The 22,331-nt window shown below is 39.0% G+C and overlaps 1 protein-coding gene across 5 annotated transcripts in view; it reads left to right on the top strand.

The window, feature by feature from the left end:
• The window catches only part of ZBTB8A (zinc finger and BTB domain containing 8A), a 61,809-nt gene that overhangs the window by 4,459 nt on the left and 35,019 nt on the right, over window positions 1–22,331 (top strand). For 4 of the 5 annotated variants that reach the window (XM_070510432.1, XM_014837903.3, XM_070510435.1 and 1 more), the window contains one exon: window positions 7,396–7,498. Coding sequence is in view for 1 of the 5 variants with exons in the window: in XM_070510431.1 (XP_070366532.1) it covers window positions 7,396–7,498 (103 nt within the window). In the remaining 4 variants the exon portion in view is untranslated. Of the gene's footprint in view, window positions 1–7,395; window positions 7,499–16,938; window positions 17,040–22,331 lie in introns of those variants that run through there. The other variant, XM_070510434.1, reaches the window with a different exon arrangement.

The raw sequence follows: 22,331 nt of genomic DNA, 5'->3' as shown, positions 1-22,331 counted from the left end.
CATACAATTCAATGGTTTTAGTATATTCATAGTTAGGTACAGCTATCACCACAGTCAATTTTAGAACATTTTCATCACCTCGAAAGGAAGCTCTGTACCCTTTAGCTATCACCTCCCACCATCCCTTCCCCCTCCCCTCATTCTCTCCTCCCTAGCTCTTGGCAACCACTCGTTTGTTTCTATAGATTTTCCTCTTGTGGACTTTCATATGAATTGAATCATATAGTATGTGGTCTTTTGCGATTGGCTTCTTTCACTTTGCATAGTGTTGTCAAGGTTCATCCACATTGTAGCATGTACCAGTACTTCCTTTTCACGGCTGAATAAGAGTCCATTGTGTGGATATACTACATTTTGTTTATCCATTTTCCCACGATGGACATGAGGTTGTTTCCACCTTTTAGCTAATACGAATAATGTTGCTATAAACATTTGTATACAAGTTTCTATGGGGACACATGTTTTCATTTCTCTTGGATACATACCTAGGAACTGAATTGTGGGGTCCTGTGGTAACTCTGCATTTAATCATTTGAGGAACTGCCTGACTCTTTTCCTAAATGGCTACACTGTTTTACATTCCCACCAGCAATATATGAAGGTTCTGATTTCTCCACATCCTGGTCAACACTTGTTATTTTCTTGTGTGTGTGTGTGTGTGTGTCTGTGTTTATTTTACCCATCCTAGTGGGTGTGAAGTGGTATCTCATTGTGATTTTGATTTGCATTTCCCTAATGACTAATGATATTAAACACCTCTTTATGTGCTCATTGCTATTTGCCTTACTTTGTTTCTTACTGCTTTTAATCTTATTTATCTTAGCTATTATCTTATTTAATCCTCTTAACAGACTTCCTCTTAACTGTCACTATCCTCATTTTACAAAAAGGAAACTGATTCTTAGAGTTAAGTAACTTGACTAAGTCATGCAGCTAGTCGTTGGCAGACCTATAATCATGCCACCCTTCAAATCCTTTAAGAGTACCCTGAACCTACAAAAGTTGGAGGGGCTTCAGGATCTGGTTCTAAATACTTTTCTCTTTTCATCTTCCACTGTCGCTCCACGGGCCCTAAGTCTCTAGGCATGTACCAAATTTTTTAAAAAATTATTTTATTGAGGTCATATTGGCTTGTAACTTTGCGTAAATTTCCCCAATTTTTTATCATCCTTGAAGAGGTCATGCTGTTTAATACCTGTCTGTGCCTTTGCCCTTGGTGCTCTGTCTAAAATGCCCTTTGTCCTCTTCTTCATGTATGAACTTCTACTCATCCTTCAAGACCCAACTCAACTGTTACTGCCTTTTGGAAACTTCTGGACAGCTGTGGATACAATCGTTTGCTTGCTTTTACAGTTCCCTTCTACTATGAGTGTTTTCTTCTTTGTATTGTAACTTCGTTTAAAAGCCCATCTCTCTCCCTTTCTGTTTCTCTCTTTCTCTGATTCTCTCTCTCCTGATAGACATTGAGGTGTTGGAAAGCGCTGACCTTTGACATGTCATCATCTTTGTATTCCCAGGGCCAGTGATAGCCTGGCACAAAGTAGGTGCCCAATAAATCCATATTGAATGAATATATTTCACCTTTCAGTTTGAATATCTGCCCTCTCATAAAAAATAGAATAAAAGATTTTTGCTTTAAAAAAAATAGGAAAAGAAAACATGTATGGCTTATGAAGTTCATAGCAGTGTAAAAGTAATTACTGAATCAAAGGGTGAAGTTGCTTTCTTTCAGTTGTTTTACTCACCCTTCAGAAAACCTCCACTGCTTTGAGTCGCTGGCTCTCAGCAGCATCTGAAACATCAAAGATGTAACAGACACCTTTGTATCAGCTTCAGTTCCCTCTATCGCACTGGTGCTGATGGATAAGGTGCAACCTATGGTTCTTACAATTTCACAATATTTGGGGGAAGCTTTATTCCAAAATCTACAATGTATTTTTCATCATCAGAAGACACTTAACTGATGTATAATACTGTACATCTGAAATTATACAATGTTATAAACCAATACAACTTCAATTAAAAAAAGCCAAAAATATACTATCTTTAAGAGAGTAAAAAAACCAAAACCCAAAGAATAATTTTTTATATTTTTCCAATTTTGTGTGACGAGAAATTATGACTTTATAACTAGCTGAAAAGAAAGAAAAGTGCTCTTTTCTTTCAAATGCCTATTGTCCAGGCCTATTTCCAGTAGCATTAAATATTCAGTTGGGGAACTTTCTGAATGATTTCTCTGATCAAAGCAAAACATTTAGAGGCCAGCCCAGTGGTGCAGCCGTTAAGTTCGCGCACGTTCTGCCGCTCAGTGGCCTGGGGTTCGCCGGTTCGGATCCTGGGTGCGGACATGGCACCACTTGGCACGCCATGCTGTGGCAGGCGTCCCACATATAAAGTAGAGGAAGATGGGCACGGATGTTAGCTCAGGGCCAAGTCTTCCTCAGCAAAAAGAGGAGGATTGGCAGATGTTAGCTCAGGGCTAATCTTCCTCAAAAAAAAAAAATTAGAACCACCCATGAAAATATAAAGTAGGAACACTCTAATTAAGCCTCCTTCCCAATTTTTTCTTTAATGAGTAACACTTTACTAGTGATGGTGGTGGTTTGAGTCATCACATTGACAGTTCCCAATAACTCTTGGAGAGTTCTATTTCATTCAGCTTGTACACCTTTCCACCTGATCAGGGTCATGTGTATTTTTATCTAATTGGTGAATTTTTTTGTTTTTTTGAGGAAGATTAGCCCTGAGCTAACATCTGCTGCCAATCCTCCTCTTTTTGCTGAGGAAGACTGGCCCTGAGCTAACATCCGTGCCCATCTTCCTCTACTTTATACATGGGACACCTGCCACAGCATGGCTTGCCGAGCGGTGCCATGTCCACACCCGGGATCTGAACTGGCGGACCCTAGGCCGCCAAAGCGGAACATGTGCACTTAACCGCTGTGCCACCGGGCTGGCCCCTAATTGGTGAATTTGATTCTCTTTCCTTTTACTTTCTGCATTGGTCAGAATTGAGTAAATATTTGAAATTACCAAGAAAAAAAAAAAAGACACCAGCAAACCAAACCAGGCCAGAATTTTATCAAAGACCTTCTTAATATGTACATTAGAATAGTATTCTAATCCTAACACTAAAATTTTAGACTTTCAAGATTTATAAGATTACAAATGTTACAGACTACAGATTCCATTCTCATGAAATCTCCTCTGTCATAACACTTTAAAAATCTGAATAACGAAACAACCTAAGTGTCTCAAGGGATGAATGGGTAAAGAAGATGTGATATATGTGTATAAACTAATGGAACGATATTCAGCCATGAGAAAGAAAGAAATCCTATCATTTGCAACAACATGGATGGACTTTGAGAGCATTATGCTCAGTGAAGTAAGCCAGACAGAGAAAGACAAATACTGCGTGATACCACTTACATGTGGAAACCAAAAAAAAAAAAAAAGTCAAACTCATAGAAACAGAGAAGAACAGTGGTTCACTGGGGGTGGAGAAAATAGGGAGAGGTTGGTAAAAGGGTACAAACTTTCAGCTACAAGATGGATAAGGTCTGAGGATAATGTAAAACATAGTGACTATACTTGATAACACTGTATGGTATAATTGAAATTTGCTAAAAGAGTAGAACTTCAATGTTCTCATACACACACGAAAAGATAAATATGTGAGATGATGGATGTGTTAATTGACTAGACAGTGGGAATCCTTTCATAATGTGTCAAATCACCACGATGTAGACTTTAAATATCTTTATCTTACGATTTTATATGTCAGTTACATCTCAATAAGGCTGAAAAAATCTGAATAACAAACATTATTTGTTATTTGTTACGTTATTACTTGTTCATAGAGCATAATTAATGAGGTAGCATTTTTGAAATGGAAAAATGGCAAAAATTGCTTCTAAAGAATAATTCTTAGAGTGAGGTCTACCATAACTAGTTAGAGTAACTCCAACTAGCTGACTAGTTAGAGCAGAGCTTTGCTATCCTCCAGTACACTGCAGTTTTGAAGGGATCACTCTCTCTGGGTACACAAATAGGATGTAAGCAGTCGATTTTTTTGTGTGTTCACCTTTGTATAAGTTAGCATTCTACAGGCTACAAGAAAATGTGTGGTAATAAAATTCTAAAATGTTTACATTTTGTTCTCAGTTAAAATAGTGTTTTAAAGGGGTCTGCATAATTAATAATAATAATAGTGATTATTATTATTACTATAATGATTGCTAACATTTATCAAGGGCTTGTTATGTGCCAGGCACTATTGTAAGTACTTTACTTAGATTTTCTTTCCATTTACTCTCTCCCACACCTCTGTCAGGTATTATTACTATTCCCATTTTACAGGTGAAGAAACTGAGGCACAGGAACGTTAGCTTCCCTTGCTACCCAGGCAGGCTGATCCCGGGGCCTGAGCGCACTGCCCAACACTACCACTCACAGACTACTCACCCTTGTGCTTAGATTTTGAGGTAAATGGTGTACTAATATGTTGTCTGGATCTCGCTGCAGGAAAGAGAAACCACTCTGGTGTTTTCATGTGTTTACTGAACGGAATTGAGTGCTTACAAAATCATTGGAAGGGCTGGGAGGAGAGGGCTCCAGGCTGGGCCTTCAGAAGTGCTTCCCAGAACCAGACTGCCAACCAGGCCTTCCAGGCGAGGGAGTCAGGGAGCCACCACTGGCACTGCCTGAGTTCCAGATGACGTTGTTAGCTGTAATTCAAGGGTCAAGAAATTGCTGCCCCGAGACTGCCCCTGAACACCCACCAACTAGTGATGGTTGTCTCCAGCAAACTTGTCTCTTGACAGCCGTGAGGCTCTGGACGCTGGAATGCTGCTGCAGAGAAACCCAATGTTTCCATAAACGTGCTTGCCAGTATTAACAGCCCAAACAGCAGAAAGATGGTTTCCGCCTCGTTTCTGCTTTCCAAATCTCACAGAAGAACGTCTGGTGGTTGGACCCCATTTCCCATGAGGAAACTTAACTGTAAAGGAGTCTGGGAAACGTACTTTTAAACTTTCCAGAAGGATGTTAGAAAGGTTGCTGAGGGTTGATACACAAATCTACTCTGATATCTGCTAGGGTAGAACTTGGTGGTTATCTCTAACAATGACATTTCATCCATATGTGAACACTGTTTAAGGCACAGACTGTGTTCAGAAAGCACGGAATTAGCTCTTGCTTGCCCCTGCACAGACCCGGGACACTGGATGGTTCTAGTTCTTGGGAGCACTGTCAAAACAGTGAGGCTGAAGCTATCAAAGTGAATACCCTTTCCCCAGTGCGCTCCTAGCCACTGGGGCTACGTGGTAGATGAGCAAAATTACTAATTTTGTTTTCCCAACTACAAAATCTTAGTTTATCCTTAAATTTGATCCTGCTGTTTTAATTACGGGTGTTTCTTAAAATCCTTTTCATAGCCAATTCTCTTCTTTATTGTACTTTAAATGTAATACTTAAAAAGTGTTGGTAGGGGCCAGCCCAGTGGCGCAGGGGTTAAGTGCGCACGTTCCAATTTGGTGGCCCAGGGTTCGCTGGTTCGGATCCCGGGTGGGGACATGGCACCGCTTGGCAAGCCATGCTGTGGCAGGCGTCCCACATATAAAGTAGAGGAAGATGGGCAGGGATGTTTGCTCAGAGCCAGTCTTCCTCAGCAAGAAGAGGAGGATTGGCAGCAGCTGTTAGCTCCAGGCTAATCTTCCTAAAAAAAAAAGAAAAAAGAAGGAATCACATTACATTTTATGGAATACTCAGAATACAGTATGGAATTCAGGTCATCTTGGGTATTTTCTCTATCGATTTTGAATGATTTAAGTTGCCAGAATTCACACTGCGTTATGAGTGGGTGGTTGACACATTTGTTTTCCTAATTTAAGTATATTTGAGCAGTTCTCCTTTCTCTGGTGGTGTTTTCAGGATGCTCATTTAAAAGTTATTTCAACTTGTTTTCTTCTTTACACTTGCCTATATTTTCTAAATTTTCTATAAGTGTATAATACTTATGCAATCGGAAAAAAATACACATTATTTGAAAAGGTGATTCCATTAATTTAGTCAAAATTATTTTGGCGGGAAGTCTTAGCTTAACTGAATTGGTTTAAAAGCATCAAATTCCTTTTTCCGCTGCCAGTTGACATACAGCCTTAACAGTTTCTATGTTAACAAAACTTCATGGTCAATGAAAAAAGTACTTGAATAGATTTTTTTTATTTTTGTAATTAAAAAATTTGGAATACGTGTAGTAGAAACTGAAACTTCTTTATAACAAGAGTGAATTGTTACAGCTGCTGTTTCAAATTGTGGTAGACTCTGGGACAATTTGGCAAATCGAATAAGAGTCATAAAAAATTGGGTGACTGCAGTGGGGCGTTCTGAACATACATAGTAGGATTTTTTTTCCCCACTTCCTTCTTTTTTTAGGGGGGCGGAGATTAGCCCTGAGCTAACACCTGCTGCCAATCCTCCTCTTTTTGCTGAGGAAGACTGGCCCTGAGCTAACATCAGTGCCCATCTTCCTCTACTTTATATGTGGGACGCCTGCCACAGCATGGCTTACCAAGCGGTGCCATGTCTGCACCCGGGACCCAAACTGGCGAACCCCAGGCCACTGAAGCGGAACGTGTGAACTTAACCCCTCTACCACCGGACCGGCCCCCCACTTCCTTCTTAACCATACAGTTTTAAAGACATGTTGAATTTTTCAAGTTGAATCTTTAAAGCTATTCTGTTTGGTTTTCTTGCAAATCTTATTGATGCCACTTGCAGGAAAAGGGAAATAGTACGTATGTTGCTGTCTTGGTATCTCATCTGCTAGCCTGCCTTTGAATAGCTGTTGTCTTAAGAAGTCTATGTTATTGTCAAAGTTAAGAAGTATGTTTGCTTTCAATTTGCCATTATATATTTTAATATCAGAAACCTCTTCTTGCAGATTTTAATATTGAGGTTCAGGTTAAAAATAAATAAATGTCCATTAACTAATAATCTGTGCCAGATTATCTATTTTTACATGCTAAAAAATGATACCTAATAAGTGGTCCCATTTAATTTATCTAAATAAATATTATGGGGGGCCGGCCCAGTGGCGGAACCGTTAAGTTCGCACGTTCCGCTTCTCGGCGGCCGGGGGTTTGTGGGTTTGGACTGCTTGGCACGCCATGCTGTGGTAGGCGTCCCACGTATAAAGTAGAGGAAGATGGGCATGGATATTAGCTCAGGGCCAGTCTTCCTCAGCAAAGGAAGAGGACTGGCAGTAGTTAGCTCAGGGCTAATCTTCCTCAAAAAAAAAAATAATAATAAATAAATATTATGTACCTTAGCCAATGTTTTTGTCTTTTATTACAAAAATACATTGTAAATAGCTATTTTCTCTCTCTACAGGACAATCCTTCACACACAGACTGTGTTTGACTTGGAATCTTCCCTTTTTCACTCCATTCAATTGGCTTAGCAGGATTTCAAGAGCAGCATTTGTAATTTCCAGGTATGAAAAATTTTCATTCTTGATATTACATCTAACTTAAATACATAGATAAAAAGTAGAATTTTGCAGTTGTAGATTTTATAGAGCAGAGAATGGATTTATTACATGCAAATTCACTATAAAACATTCAGCATTCTGATCTTCCTGGCCACGTCTCCCAGTTTGCTTATTGCTACATTTTTATTCATTGCCTCTCTTGTGTATGTATCTCTTCCGTTCTACTTTAATCAAAGACTCATATTACATCAGGGCTGGAGACTATCTAGACCAATCCCCTCAATTTGCAGAGAAGGAAAGTAAGCCTAGAAGGGTAGATACTGGTCCGTGGATGGATAGCTAATTTAGTGGTAGAACCACCGTCAGAGCTCCGATCTCCCAGCTCTCCCCGCGACAGTGGTGACGGGGTATCGCTCAGCAGTTACATCCTGCAGCTTTGGACTCACTATCTGGGTTAATACCCTTTTCTGTAAGATGAGGCTAGTAATACCACCTACCTGATAGGTTGTTGTGTGGGGGGATTAAAGGAGACAATGCATGTTGCCACTGTCATTGTTGCCTGTGGCCCTTTCCTTTCTCACCGTGTTGACCCCGTCACTGCTTCTTGAGACTTCCCACCCTTGGCTGATGTGTCACGGTGCTCTCCTGAGTCTCCCTGTAATTCCGTGTCTGTGACACTGGCTTCTCTTCCCCATCCTGCTCCACAGTTGTGGGCAGTCCTCCAGGTCTCGTCGCAGCCCGTGTTTCCTCTGTGCCCCTCATCTCTACTTGCAGATATCTCCCATATCTGCATCTTCACGTCTGCCTTCCCCTCTGAGCTGCAGATCAGCATTTCCAGTGGCCCAGTGGCCATCTCTACCTGATTTCTCACTCACCTCAAACATACTTAAACGAAATACTTAAAACAAAAGTCATCGCCTTTCCTCTAAACCAGTTCTTCCTCCTGACTTCCTAATTTCTGTTAGTGATACACCTAGGCTTTAAAAATCACTGTGTTCTCTTTATATCTCCCTAGCCTTCCATAGCCCATCAGCCATCAAGACCCATGGATTTATTTCCCATTCAAGTCTTTTGCATCTTTTTCTTCCTTTCCATTCCTGCCGTCATCACCGTGTTCATTCAGGCCACTAACCAGACTGACAATTGCAATAGAATAGCTATTTGGTCACCTGGAAGTAGCTTGGTTAGTTCTCTTTCTCTCTTTCTCCCAAGAAATACAACCCTGTTGATTTTTCATAATGGAATGTCAACTTGTCACTTATTCATGTTGCACATGAATCTTGATTTAAGTAAAGACACAGAATATCATTGCTCTGGGAGCTCCCAAGATATGTTAATCTTGAATTACAACCTAGATCTGGCTAAATGTGAGACTGATAGTTAATATTTCACCCACTTGTTTGACAAACTTTAAAAAATTTTATTTTTAAATATAGTCATATGACTCAAAACTCAAAATATTGAAAAGTATGCCATGTAAAGGCTCCCTCCCGTCCTTGTCTCCTGTCTCCCAGCTTGCACCTCACCTCTAACTGGCAACCACTGTTCTAGGTTTCTTGTTAATCCTTCCAGAGTTTCCATTATTTTTTCCCTTGTATTACATATGTAGATATGCTCTATTCCTTGCTTTTTAAAAAATTAGCTATGTATCATAGCCATCTTTCCATATAACTATCCCCCATTGATGGTCATTTTTCTAATCCTTTGCTATTGCAAACAGCGCTGCAGTGAATAACCGTGTACACGTGTCATTTCGATCATGTACCAGTGTACCTGCAGGATAAATTCCCAGAGGTGAAATTGCTTGGTCAGAGAATATAGGCATTCGTAATTTTGAGAACTATTGCCAAAATTGCCCTCCATGGGGTCATACCAATTTATACTCCCACCAGCAATGATTGAGAGTGGCTGTTTCTCCAGTCTTATCAATATTATCAAACTTGGGGATTTTTGCTGACTTTGAGAGGGGAAAAACGATACATCAGTGTGGTTTTAATTTGTATTTATGGGGTTTAGTGGTTGGGTTTGCGCACTCAGCTTTGGCTGCCTGGGGTTTGTGGGTTCAGATCCTGGGCACAGACCTACGTACTGCTCATCAAGCCATGCTGTGGTGGTGTACCACATATAAAGTAGAGGAAGATTGGCACAGATGGTAGCTCAGGGACAGTCTTTCTCAAGAAAAAAGAGGAAGGTGCACGGTAGATGTTAGCTCAAGGCCAGTCTTCCTCACTAGAAAAAATAAAATAAAGTAAAATAATTTGCATTTGTGTTTTTATGACTGAGGTTGAACATCCTTTTAGATGATTAGGGACATTTGTATTTTTCTATGAACTGTCCTTTGTCTTATTTTGTCTTAGGTTATTGTTCTTTTTCTTGCCAGTGTCTTAGAAGCTTGGTATATAGGGAGATTACCCTTTTCCCTGATAGATATTTTTGCCATTTTTTTCATTTGTCTTTTGCCTTTGTGGTATTTTTTTGCCATAGAGAATTTTGTTTTATCTTTATGTAATCAAATGTATCAATCTTTCATTTTGTGGCTTTTGTATTTTGAGTCATGGTTATAAAGCCTTTTCCATGCTGAGTTTATATTCTCTCTTAGAACTTTTATGTTTTTGTTTTCACATTTAAGTCTTTGATCCGTATGGAATTTATCCTGGTATAAGGTGGGAAGTGTAAATCGAGCTTAATTTTTTTTCTAGAAGGCTAAAAATTGTCACAGTGCCATTTATTAAATTGCTCCGCTTTTCACCACAGTTTCATCATATATTAAATTTCCACATATATTGGGGTATATTTCTGGATTTTCTGATATATTCCACTGGTCGGTCTTTGTTACCAGCATCACAGTTTTAATTTTTGAGGAAATATAATTTTTTATCTGTTGGTGCTAATTCCTTCTCTTTATTCTTCTTTTTCAGAATTTAACTGGTTGTCCTTGTTTATTTATTTTTCCATAAAAACTTAGCATCAACTTTTATTGATCTTAAAATAACCTGGTGGTATTTTTACTATGATCATGTTGTATTAGAAAATAACTTAGAGGGGCCGGCTCCGTGGCCGAGTGGTTAAGTTTGTGCGCTCTGCTGCCTCGGCCCAGGGTTCGGATCCTGGGTGCGGACATGGCACCCCTCGTCAGGCCACGTTGAGGCGGCGTCCCACATCCCACAGCTAGAAGGGCCTGCAACTAAGATATACAACTGTGTACAGGGCGGGTTTGGGGAGATAAAGCAGAAAAAAGATTGGCAACAGTTGTTAGCCCAGATGCCAATCTTTAAAAAAAGAAAGAAAAGAAAATAACTTAGAAAGAGCTGACATCTTTTTTTTTTTTTAAGGTTTTTTTTTTTTTTCCTTTTTCTCCCCAAAGCCCCCCGGTGCATAGTTGTATATTCTTCGTTGTGGGTCCTTCTAGTTGTGGCATGTGGGTTTGATGAGCAGTGCCATGTCCACGCCCAGGATTCGAACCAATGAAACACTGGGCCGCCTGCAGTGGAGCGCGCGAACTTAACCACTCAGCCATGGGGCCAGCCCCAGAGCTGACATCTTAATATGCTGAATCTTCCTTTTCAAAGGGCTTGGCTTTCCATAGTCTTCTTTTGTGTCTGTTTGTTTTCTTCATGTGACTCTTGTGCATTTCTTGTTAAATTTATTCCTAGGCATTTTATATTTTTTATGCTATTATAAACAGGAGTCTTTTATTCCATTATATCTCTTACCTAGTGTGGGGTATTTTGTATATATGAAGGTTATTGATGTCTAATATTCTATGGCTCCTTCCCCCTGTGAATGCTGCTCTTGTTTGTGGTGATTTTGCAGTTGATTCTCTTGCATTTTCCAAGTATACAGTCATATTATCTGCAAATAATGATAATTTTATCTCCTACTTTCCAGTAGTCCTTTCTCTGATTTCTTTCTTAAGTCTAATCGCATTAGCCAATGCCTCCAAAATGGTGTTAAATAATGGTGGTAGTAGTGGGCATTTTTGTTCTGTTGCTAACTTTACTGGAATGCTTCTGTGAAGATTTTGGACTTAAATAGATATATTTTATCACCAACAAGCTTTTATTGAGAACAGATTATAGACGAGATTCTATGCCATAAAATAGATATTAAGAAAAGAAAATGGGTATGACTCCTCCTGCCTTCAAAGAGCTTACAGGAGAAGACAGACACAAACATTAGTGTTACAGGTGTCACAGTAAATTATGTACAGGATACAATGGAGACACCAAAAAGGAAGATAGCTAAGCAGCTTGAGCCTCATGTCAAGATAAAATTCCAAAGAATGATGTACTCGAAGCATATTAACTTAGTTTGCTATTGAAATGTTTTCATTGAATTAATTACAGAATGACCTTGACTTTAGAAGCAACATATAGGGAAAGTCATATAAAGAGCCTTTGTTAGTTCAGTAAGGACACTGGTGAAGACATTTATTGAATGCCTCTGACATACCGAACATTAAACAAAGCCTGGGCGTACACATAGACATGGTCTCTGCTCATACAGATGTTATAGTGTAGCAGGGGGACATACATTAAAACAGGCAGATGAAATGCAGTCCAGCGATTGCCGTGAAGTACATATAGAAGGTGCAGTGGGGCCATGGAGGAAACAGCAATTAACGTCAGCCCAGGGAAGTCAAGGAAAGCTTCCCAAAGAAGGCCCTGTTTGAGTGGACTCTAAAGGAGGACTAAGGGTTTCTCAGATCGAGAAGGATGGAACAATGTGTATAAAAGCTTGGCAGCATGAAGAGTATAGCATGCCTGGGAACTGCCATATAGTTTAAGAATGGGAGGTGAGCCCAAGCTCCCGACTGCTTCTCAAACCTTTGTGTTTGTCTATGCTGCCGCCTTTGTTCTTAGTGGCTCCCAGGAGATTAGGGTGTGCCAAGACCCATCAATGTCCCAAAGGCATGAGAATGTCCACACACCTGTTCAGGCTCCCAGAGGACTACTAATTTGCCTGCCCCTTCAGCTCCCCATGCAGACTAATTGGAAGCCTGACCTTCAGGCAGCCATGAAAGTTGGAGTGCTAGATATGTGGACAAGTTCCTTCTAGGGAGAAGCTGGAAACTTGGTTTTTCTATTGTAGCAAGCCAGGGGAGAAGGTGAGGGTTGTGCCCACCAGCTCTTTCAGGCTCCTGGGAGGATTCCAGGCAGCACCCACATGCTGATTAGAAGCTGGACCCTCAGGCAGCAGCTGGGAAAGTGTGAAGTCAAATCCCTTCCAGGGAGAAACTGGGAGATGGGGGTTTTTCCTGCTCCCTCTGCACTGGGCCTGGGGGGTAGGGACCAAGGGAAGTGCTGAGTGCCTGTTTAAAAACTGCTTCTTTGTTTAGTAGAGTCCTGTGGGACTCATGCATGCAAGCCCCTTTGACCATCAGAGCTAGGAGATTTGGGGGCCCATCCTTCAGGTGGCAGCCAGAAAAATTCGGGTGCTAGATGTGTGGACAAGCTCCTTCCAGGGGAAACTTGCAACTTGGTTTTATTAGTGGAGTGAGCTAGAGGGAGACAGAGGGGGAAGTGTTCACCAGCTCTTTGGGGCTGATTTGGGGGGCCCAATCCCTGGGTGGCAGACTTAAAAGTTGGAGTGCAAGATGTGTGGTCCAAATCCTTTGTTCCTCAGGGAGAGTCATCCAATATGGAGTCACTAACTCGTTTCTGGATTTCTCTTGGGGGAATTGACCCACGTGTAGCTGTCTATTTTGTGCACCTGTAGGAGGACGGAAAGTCAGGCGCTTCCTCTTCTGCTGTCTTGGTGACCTCCTCTGTAACTTCTTTAGCTTAGGGCTGCAAAGGACTTTATTACTTTAAGTAGGTTTTCACTCCCTAGAAAATGGTGCTACCAGAATGATTCATCCCTAAGAATTCTAGATAAATAGGATTTTACCATGCCTACTCCATCACAGTGCCAGAATCTTTACTACTTTTTTAGTATGATTGGTATGTTAGAATTTTTATTTTATAAGCTGTGATGCAACCATAATGCCCTTTGGCCCCTTTAAGGCTGGAGCTCTGTTAGCTAAGTGGAAATGCAACACAGATGTCTAAGTAAATGAGGCAAAGTGCCTGTTTTCAACAGAATTATTCAGAAGCAAAATGAAATTCTTTATTTGCTGTTTGCCAGATATATCTGACAAATCCCCTAACCCACGCAGGCCTTTGGCCTATGCTTCTTTAGGAAAGAGGATGCATTCCTCTGTCTATAATCTCTTCACATCCAGAAAAGGCTAAATATATCATAAGTACGCATGTTCAACAGCAAAATATACCTAAAACAGTTGACACGTACAGTGAAACCAATAGTTTCTATCATTTTGAGAATGAAAAAAAAACTTATACTGACATCTTATAACTTGATTTATTTCAGGATCTTATTGTAAGAAACATGAACATATGTAGTATAATATTTAATTACAACAAAATAGTTTATAAGTGTAGAAGTTGGAACAATCCTCAGAGATCCAGTCCACTACTCCCCGAGTGCAGTCACCCTAAATCAGTGACATTCTGCCTCTGCTGCCACAGCAACATAGAACTTGTTACTTTGCAAGGGGGCTTATTCTGCTATTGACCAGCTTGACTCAGTATTTCCCAATTTTTTTTTTTTTTTACCAAAACCCACAGTAAGAAATACATTTTACCTAATGACCCAATACAAACATACCTGTGATTCTGCATGTTAATCTCTCTCTCTATCTGAAACAAAAAATCATGCAAAAATTCTTATACTTGCAATATAAGCTCTAATATTTCAAACTTTAAATTTTATTTTGTGTTCTTTAAAATCCTAGTTGTGGCCCACTAACCTGATTTCAGAACCCACTAATGAATTGAGGCAGCACTGTGATAACTGTTGACTTAAAACTTACCAAACCTTAGTTTGCTTGTGTATACATGTGAAGGGCGCCTGAACTCAAAAAATCCCATTAGGTTCTCATTTTTAAAAAGCTGTCCTTGGGGCCATCCCCGTGGCTGAGTGGTTAAGTTCATGCCCTCCGCTTTGGCGGCCCAGGATTTCAATGGTTTGGATCCTGGGTGCGGACATGGCACCGCTCATCAAGTCATGCTGAGGCCGCATTCCACATGCCACAACTAGAGGGACCCACAACTAAAAATATACAACTAAGTACTGGAGGACTTTGGGAAGAAAAAGGAAAAAATAAAATCTTTAAAAATAATAACAATAGGGGCTGGCCTCGTGGCCGAGTGGTTAAGTTTGCGCGCTCCGCTGCAGGCGGCCCAGTGTTTCGTTGGTTCGAATCCTGGGCACGGACATGGCACTGCTCATCAAACCACGCTGAGGCAGCGTCCCACATGCCACAACTAGAAGGACCCACAACGAAGAATATACAACTATGTACTGGGGGGCTTTGGGGAGAAAAAGAAAAAAATAAAATCTTTAAAATAATAATAATAATAACAATAAAATGAAATAAATAAAATGAAAAGCTGTTCTTTATTTTGAGCTAACATCTGTCTCCCTTTAGTCCAGTCCATTGGTCCATTTTGCTTTTCAGAATCACGCTGAACATTCATTCAACAAATAGTGATTGAGCACATATGCCAGACATTATGCTCTGTACTAGGAATGCTGAGGTGAGCAAAACAGAGTCATGGCCTTTGTGGAGCTTACATGCTAATGCTCAGGCCAGAGGACTAGTCTACTGAAGCTACTAAAAGAGTAATTCTGCTTCCTCTTCCACAAAACTGCCCTGCAGTATGGAAGAGAACTATCATGTTTCCTTTTAATCCTTTTCCTCGATTTCTAAATGATGCCTCATATGACATAGTTTCTATGACAATAGCTATTGAGTTATGGGGATCAACTAAAACTTCCCATGTTAACCATGAGGTTGTCAAGATAACCTCTGATGAAGTGACATGGAAGCAAAGACTTGTATAAAGTTGGGGAATAAGTTATGTGAAGACCTGGGTGAGAAGTGTTCCTGACGCAGGGGCCATCGGGTGAGTTTGGTGCTGTGGGAAACTTCAAAACTAGTGAGGTTAGGGGCTGGCCCGGTGGTACAGCGGTTAAGTTCTCACGTTCCACTTTGGCTACCTGGGGTTCACTGGTTCGGATCCCAGTGCGGACATGGCACCGCTTGGCAAGCCATGCTGTGGCAGGCATCCCACATATAAAGTAGAGGACGATGGGCACAGATGTTAGCTCAGGGCCAGTCTTCCTCAGCAAAAAGAGGAGGATTGGTTGTAGATGTTAGCTCAGGGCTAATTTTCCTAAACAAAAACAAAAACAAAACAAAACTAGTGAGGTTAGAGCTGGGGTCAGGGAGAGGGGAGGAAAGGAGATCTTGCAACCCTTTTAGACCAGGGTAAAGATTTTGGATTTCTTTCCAAGTGAGGTGGAAGCCATTGGAGGTTTTGTGTAGAGGAATCATGTGGTCTGACTTACATTTGAATAGATCCCTCTGTGAAAGCAGAGACCAGTGAGGAAGCTCATACAGTAGTCTGTTTACCCAAGTGTTCTTTTATGATTCCCAGTAGATTTTTATCATTTTCTTTATAAAGTTCCTGCATATTTCTTATTAAAATATTTAATTTCAACTATTTTTTGTAAAAGGGATCTTTGACTGTATCTGCTGACTAGCTATTCATTTTTGTGTATTAATTTTAGAACTGGCTATAATACCAAATTCTGTTGTTTCTAGGTGTTTTATTTAATTGACTTTATTAAGGTATAATTTACATACAATAAAATGCACCCATTTTAAGTGTACAGTTCAGTGCACTTTGATATGTCTTCATGTGTATCACCATAAATAAGATAGAACACTTCTATCACCCAAATTTCCTTTTTTTTTTTTCTTATGCATTTTTGTAGTAACCCCCATCCCTATTCCCAGCCTCGGGCAATTACTAATCTCCTTTCTGTCACTGTAGATTAGTTTTTCCTGTTCTAGAATTTCATGTAACTGGAATCACACAATATGTATTCTTTTGTGTCTGGCTTCTTTTTTTGGGGCTAAAGCTTTTGAGATTCATTCATGTCATTGCGTGTGTCAGAGGTTTGTTCCTTTCTATTGCTCAGTACTGCTCCATGTTATGGATGCCCCACAATTTATTCACCAGTTGATGGACATTTTCTTTCCAGTTTGGAGCTGGTATGAAAGAAGCTGCTGTGAAAATTCTTGTACAAAAAGACTTGTACTGGGTGATAGGGTAGATTTAACTTTATTGGAACTACTAAACAATTTTCCAAAGCTATGGATTGTACCATTTTACATTCCCACCAGCAATGGATGAGATCCAGTTTCTGTTTTTTTTTTTTTTTTTAAAGATTTTATTTTTTTCCTTTTTCTCCCCAAAGCCCCCTGGTACATAGTTGTATATTCTTCATTGTGGGTCCTTCTAGTTGTGGCATGTGGGACGCTGCCTCATCGTGGTTTGATGAGCAGTGCCATGTCCTCACCCAGGATTCGAACCAACGAAACACTGGGCCGCCTGCAGTGGAGCATGTGAACTTAACCACTCGGCCACGGGACCAGCCCTGAGATCCAGTTTCTACACATCCTTGTCAACACTTGGTACTGTCAGTCTTTTTAGTTTTAGCCATTATAGTGGATATGTAATAACATTTCATTGTGGTTTTAATTTGCATTTCCTGGATGACTAATAATGTTGAACATCTTTTCATGTGCTAATTTGTATATCTTCTGTTGTGAAATATCTGTTCAAATTGTTTGCCAGTGGTTTGTTTGTCCTATTATTGGGTTGTTTTGAGTTCTTTATATATTCTGGATACAAGTCTTTTGTAGATATATATAGCAAATATTTTACCCTAGTTCATGGCTTGGCTTTTTATTTCCTTAATAGTATCTTTCAAAGAGCAGAATTTGTCAAATTTTTCTTTACAGTTGATGCTTTTTGTGTCCTAAGAAGTCTTTCCCTACTCTCAGGTCCTGAAGATTTTCTTCTGTGTTTTCTTCTAGAAATTTAACTTTTACATTTAATTCTATGATCTATTTTGAGTTAAAATTAGTATGTGTCAGGGTTCTTTTTTTTTTTTTTTCTATAATGGATATTCAGTTGTTCTGGCACCATTTGTTTGAAAATATTATTTCCTGCATTGAATTACTGTGATACCTTTGTCCAGACAAACCTGATAAGGGGCCAGCTCGTTGGTGTAGTGGTTAAGTTCTCATGCCCCACTGTGGCGGCCGGGGGTTTGTGGGTTCAGATCCTGGGTGCAGACCTACACACTGCTCACCAAGCCATGCTGTGCTGGCACCCAACATACAAAATAGAGGAAGATTGGCACAGATGTTAGTTCAGGGTTAATCTTCCTCACCAAAAAAATCCCACAAAAAACAAACCCAAAAGCCTGATAAAATGAACCTGACTAGAAAAATTGATTGATAATATATTTGTGTGTCTATTACTACACTCTATTCTAGTCCATTGATATAACACTGTCTTGGTTACTGTAGTTACAGTAAGTCTTAAACTCAGGTGTGGTAAGTTCCCTTTATTCTTCTTTTTCAAAATTGTTTTGGCTATTCTAGTTCCATTGCGTGTCCTATAAATTTTAGAATCAGCCTGGTAATTTCTTTTTTTTTTTAAAGATTTTATTTTTTTCCTTTTTCTCCCCAAAGCCCCTGATACATAGTTGTATATTCTTCGTTGTGGGTCCTTCTAGTTGTGGCATGTGGGACGCTGCCTCAGCGTGGTCTGATGAGCAGTGCCATGTCCGCGCCCAGGATTCGAACTAACGAAACACTGGGCCGCCTGCAGCGGAGCGCGCGGACTTAACCACTCGGCCACGGGGCCAGCCCCCAGCCTGGTATTTTCTAGAAAAAGAAACTTGTTTGGATTTTGATTGGAATTACATTGATTTTATAGGTCAATTTGGATAGAAGTGACATATCTAATTCACATACACGGCCTGTCTCTCCATTTAGTTAGGTCTTCTGTATTTCTCTCAGCCCATTTGGGAGTTTTCAGTATACAGAGTTTGCACATATTTTGTTAAATCGGTCCCCAAGTATTTCATGTTTTTGATCCTTATGAATGCATTGTTTTTTAAATTTCGTCTTCCAATTGTTCCTTACTAACTTAGAGAAATAGAATTGATTTTCATATGTTGACCCTGTATCCCATGACCTTCTTAAATTCAGTTTTTAGTTCTAGAAGAGTCTTTGTAGATCTCTTGGGATTTTCTATGTGCACGATCATGTCATCTATAAACAGTGACAGTTTTTCTTCTTCCTTTTCACCCTCTTTGCCTTTTCTTTCTTTTTCGTTTCTTATTGCCCTCACCGAGACCTCCAGGACCATGTTGAATAGAAGTGGTGACAGCATAAATCTTTGCCCTGTTCTCTATCTTAGGGGGGAAAGCGTTCCGTCTTTCACTACTAAGTATGACGTTAGCTGTAGGCTTTCTAGAGATGCCCTTTACCAGGGTGACAGAGTTCCCTTCTATTCCTGTTTTGCTAGAGTTTTTATCATGCCTGGGTGTTGAATTTTTCAAATGCTTTTTCTGCATCTGTTGAGATAACCATATTTTTTTTCTTATTCGTTCTGTTAGTACGGTGAATTGTACTGATTGATTTTCAACTGTTAAACTATCTTGCATTCCTGGGATAAACCTTACTTGTTATTATCCTTTTATATATTTGATTTGCTAATATAATGTTAAGGATTTTTGTGTCTGTGTTTACAAGGGCTATTACCCTGTAGTTTTCTTTTCTTATAATGTCTTTTGTTTATGTACCAGAGTAATACTGGCCTCATAAAATGAGTTGGGAAGTTTTCCTCCTTCTCTGTTTTCTGCGTGTTTGTATGGGACGGATATTATAATGTCTTCCTTAAATAAATGTCTGATAGAGTTTAATGCTGAAGCCATTTGGCCCTGAAGTTTTCTTTATGGGCAGGATTTTAAATTACATTTTCAATTTCTTTAATGGATATGTATCTATTCAGATTTTCTGTTTTTACTTATATCAATTTTGATCATTTATATCTCTTAAGGAATTTTTCCATTTCATCTGAGTTGTTGAGTTTATTGACATAGAATTGTTCCTAATATTCTGGGTTTTTTAATTGAGGTAACATTGTATATGTTTTTTCAATGTCTCTAAGATCTATGGTGATAGTTCCCTCTTTCATTCCTGATACTGGGAATTTCTGTCTTTATTATTTTTTTTGTGATTGATCTAGCTAAAGATTGATCAGTTTTATTGATACTGATATGACTTTTATTGCTATTGATCAATTTATTGATATTGATGTGGAGAACCAGCTTTTGGTTTCATCCATTTTTCTCTGTCATTTGCTCGGTTTCTATTTCGTTCATTTCTGATCTTGTCTTTATTACTTCATTCCTTTTACTTATGTTGGGTTTAATTTGATCTCCTTTTTCTAGCTTCTTAGCTAGAAACTTAACTCATTGATTTTAGAACTTTTTCATTTTCTAATATAAGCATTTAAAGCTATACATTTCCCTCTAAACGTTGCTTTAGCTGCAAACAACAAATTTTGATATGGTGTGTTTTCATGCAGTTCAAAACATTTTCTAATATCTCTTGTGATTTCTTTTACACATAGGTTATTTAGAAGTTTAATCTTTAATTTCCAAATATTTGGGGATTTTCATTTGCTTTTGACTTCTAATTTAATTTCACACCATCAGAGAACATGCTCTGTGTGATTTCAACCCTTTAAATATATTAAAAACTTGTTTTATGGCCCAGCCTCTGATCTATCTTGGCGAATATTTGAAATGCACTTAAAAATAATGTGTATTTTTTTGTTGTTGTTTAGAGTGTTCTATAAATGTCAGTTTGTTCCAGTGGCTTGATAGTATTGGTCAAGTGTTTTATATCCTTATTGATTTTTCCATTTATTCCTTCTAACAATTACTGAGAGAGGAGTGTTGAAATATACAATAATAATTATGAATTTTAGTATTTCTCTTTTCTTTTCTGCCAGTTTTTGCTTATGTATTTTGAAGCTCCGTAATTAGGTGCCTACATACTTATGGTCGTTATATTTTCTTGATGAATTAATCCTTTTATCATTATAAAATATCTTTTTAGCTCTGATATTGTCTTGAGCCTACTTCATCAAATATTAATATAACCATTCCAGCTCTCTTACAATTAGTGTTTCATGGTATACTTTTTTACATCTGTTTACTTTTAACATATTTGTATCTTTATATTTAAAGTGCATTTCTTTAGGACAGCGTGTATTTTAGTCTTCCTTTTCCTTCCAGTCTGATAATTTCCTTTTTAAATGGTGTTCAGAGTGTTTGCATTTAATATAATTATCAATAGAGTTGGATTTAAGTGTACTATCTTGCTGTTCGTTTTCTATTTATGCCATCTGTTTTTTGTCCTTTTCCCACCTTTTCCTTATCCTGCTTTAATAAAAGAATATTGAGTAATTTTTAGTATTCTATTTTGTCTTCACTATTGGCTTTTTTTTTTTTTTTAAAGATTGGCACCTGAGCTAACAACTGCTGCCAATCTTCTTTTTTTTTTTTCCCTTCTTCTCCCCAAAGCCCCCAGTATGTAGTTGTATATTCTAGTTGTGAGTGCCTCTGGTTGTGCTCTGGGGGATGCCACCTCAGCATGGCCTGATGAGTGGTGCCATGTCCGCACCCATGACCTGAACCGGTGAAACCCTGGGCTGCCAAAGCGGAGCACACAAACCTAACCACTCGGCTATGGGGCCAGCCCCTGCCACTATTGGCTATTAATCTCTTTGTTTTATATTTATTGGTTGCTGTAAGGGTTACAATATGGATTTTCCTTCATCACAATATGCATTTCACTTATAACTCATCACATATTATAGCACTCAGATATAGCAGGGGTTGGCAAACTATTGCCTTCAGGCCAAATGTGGATCACAACCTGCTTTTATAAATGTTTTTTGTTTTTTTAAGGAAGATTAACCCTGAGCTAACTACTGCCAAATCCTCATCTTTTTGCTGAGGAAGATTGGCCCTGAGCTAACATCCGTGCCCATCTTCCTCTACTTTTTATGTAGGATGCCTACCACAGCATGGTGTGCCAAGAGGTGCCATGTCCACACCTGGGATCCGAACCGGCAAACCCGGGGCACTTCTCAGTGGAATGTGCACGCTTAACCACTGTGCCACTGGGCTGGCCCCCCTATAAATAAAGTTTTATTGGAACACAACCATGGCCATTCATTTACATATTGTTTATGGCATATTTTGTGCTACAGTGGCAGAGTTGAGTAGTTGCAACATAGACCACTAGCCTGCAAAACCTAAAATATTTACTATCTGGCCTTTTACAAAAAGAGTTTGCCAACCTCTGATATATAGTGCAAGTACCTTAAAACGTATATTTCTGTTTCTCCTCTTTTCTTCAAATATTTTTTCTGCCCTCCCCTCCTTTTTCTGGAACTTCAATTACAAACATGTTAGACCACTTGATATTGTCCTGTATGCCATTGTCTCTGTTAATTTTTTGTCAGTCTTTTTTTTTTTTAACTTCAGTTTAGAAATTTCCATTGCTATATCTTCACATTCATGGATTATTCTTCTGCAGTCTATAATCTGCTATTAAGCCCATCTAATGAATTTTTAATTTCACATATTGTATTTTTTGGATCTAGAAATTTTGTTTGATTATTTTTTATATCTTCTATTTCTCTCAATATGTTCATATTTTTCTTTAAATCTTTGAATATATGTATAATAACTGTTTTTACAGCTATTTTGCTAAGTCTAGCAGCTCTTTCATTTCTGGGTCTATTTCTATTGACTGAATTTTCTTTTGATTTTAGGGTGACTTTTTTTTTTCACATGTCGAGTAATTTTTGGTATAATGATGGACATTGTA

Source organism: Equus asinus, chromosome 5, assembly GCF_041296235.1.
Source record: "Equus asinus isolate D_3611 breed Donkey chromosome 5, EquAss-T2T_v2, whole genome shotgun sequence".
Classification (NCBI taxonomy): Eukaryota; Metazoa; Chordata; class Mammalia; order Perissodactyla; family Equidae; genus Equus; species Equus asinus.
The sequence above is the reverse complement of the archived record's forward strand: the minus strand, read 5'-3'. Positions and strand labels throughout refer to the sequence as shown.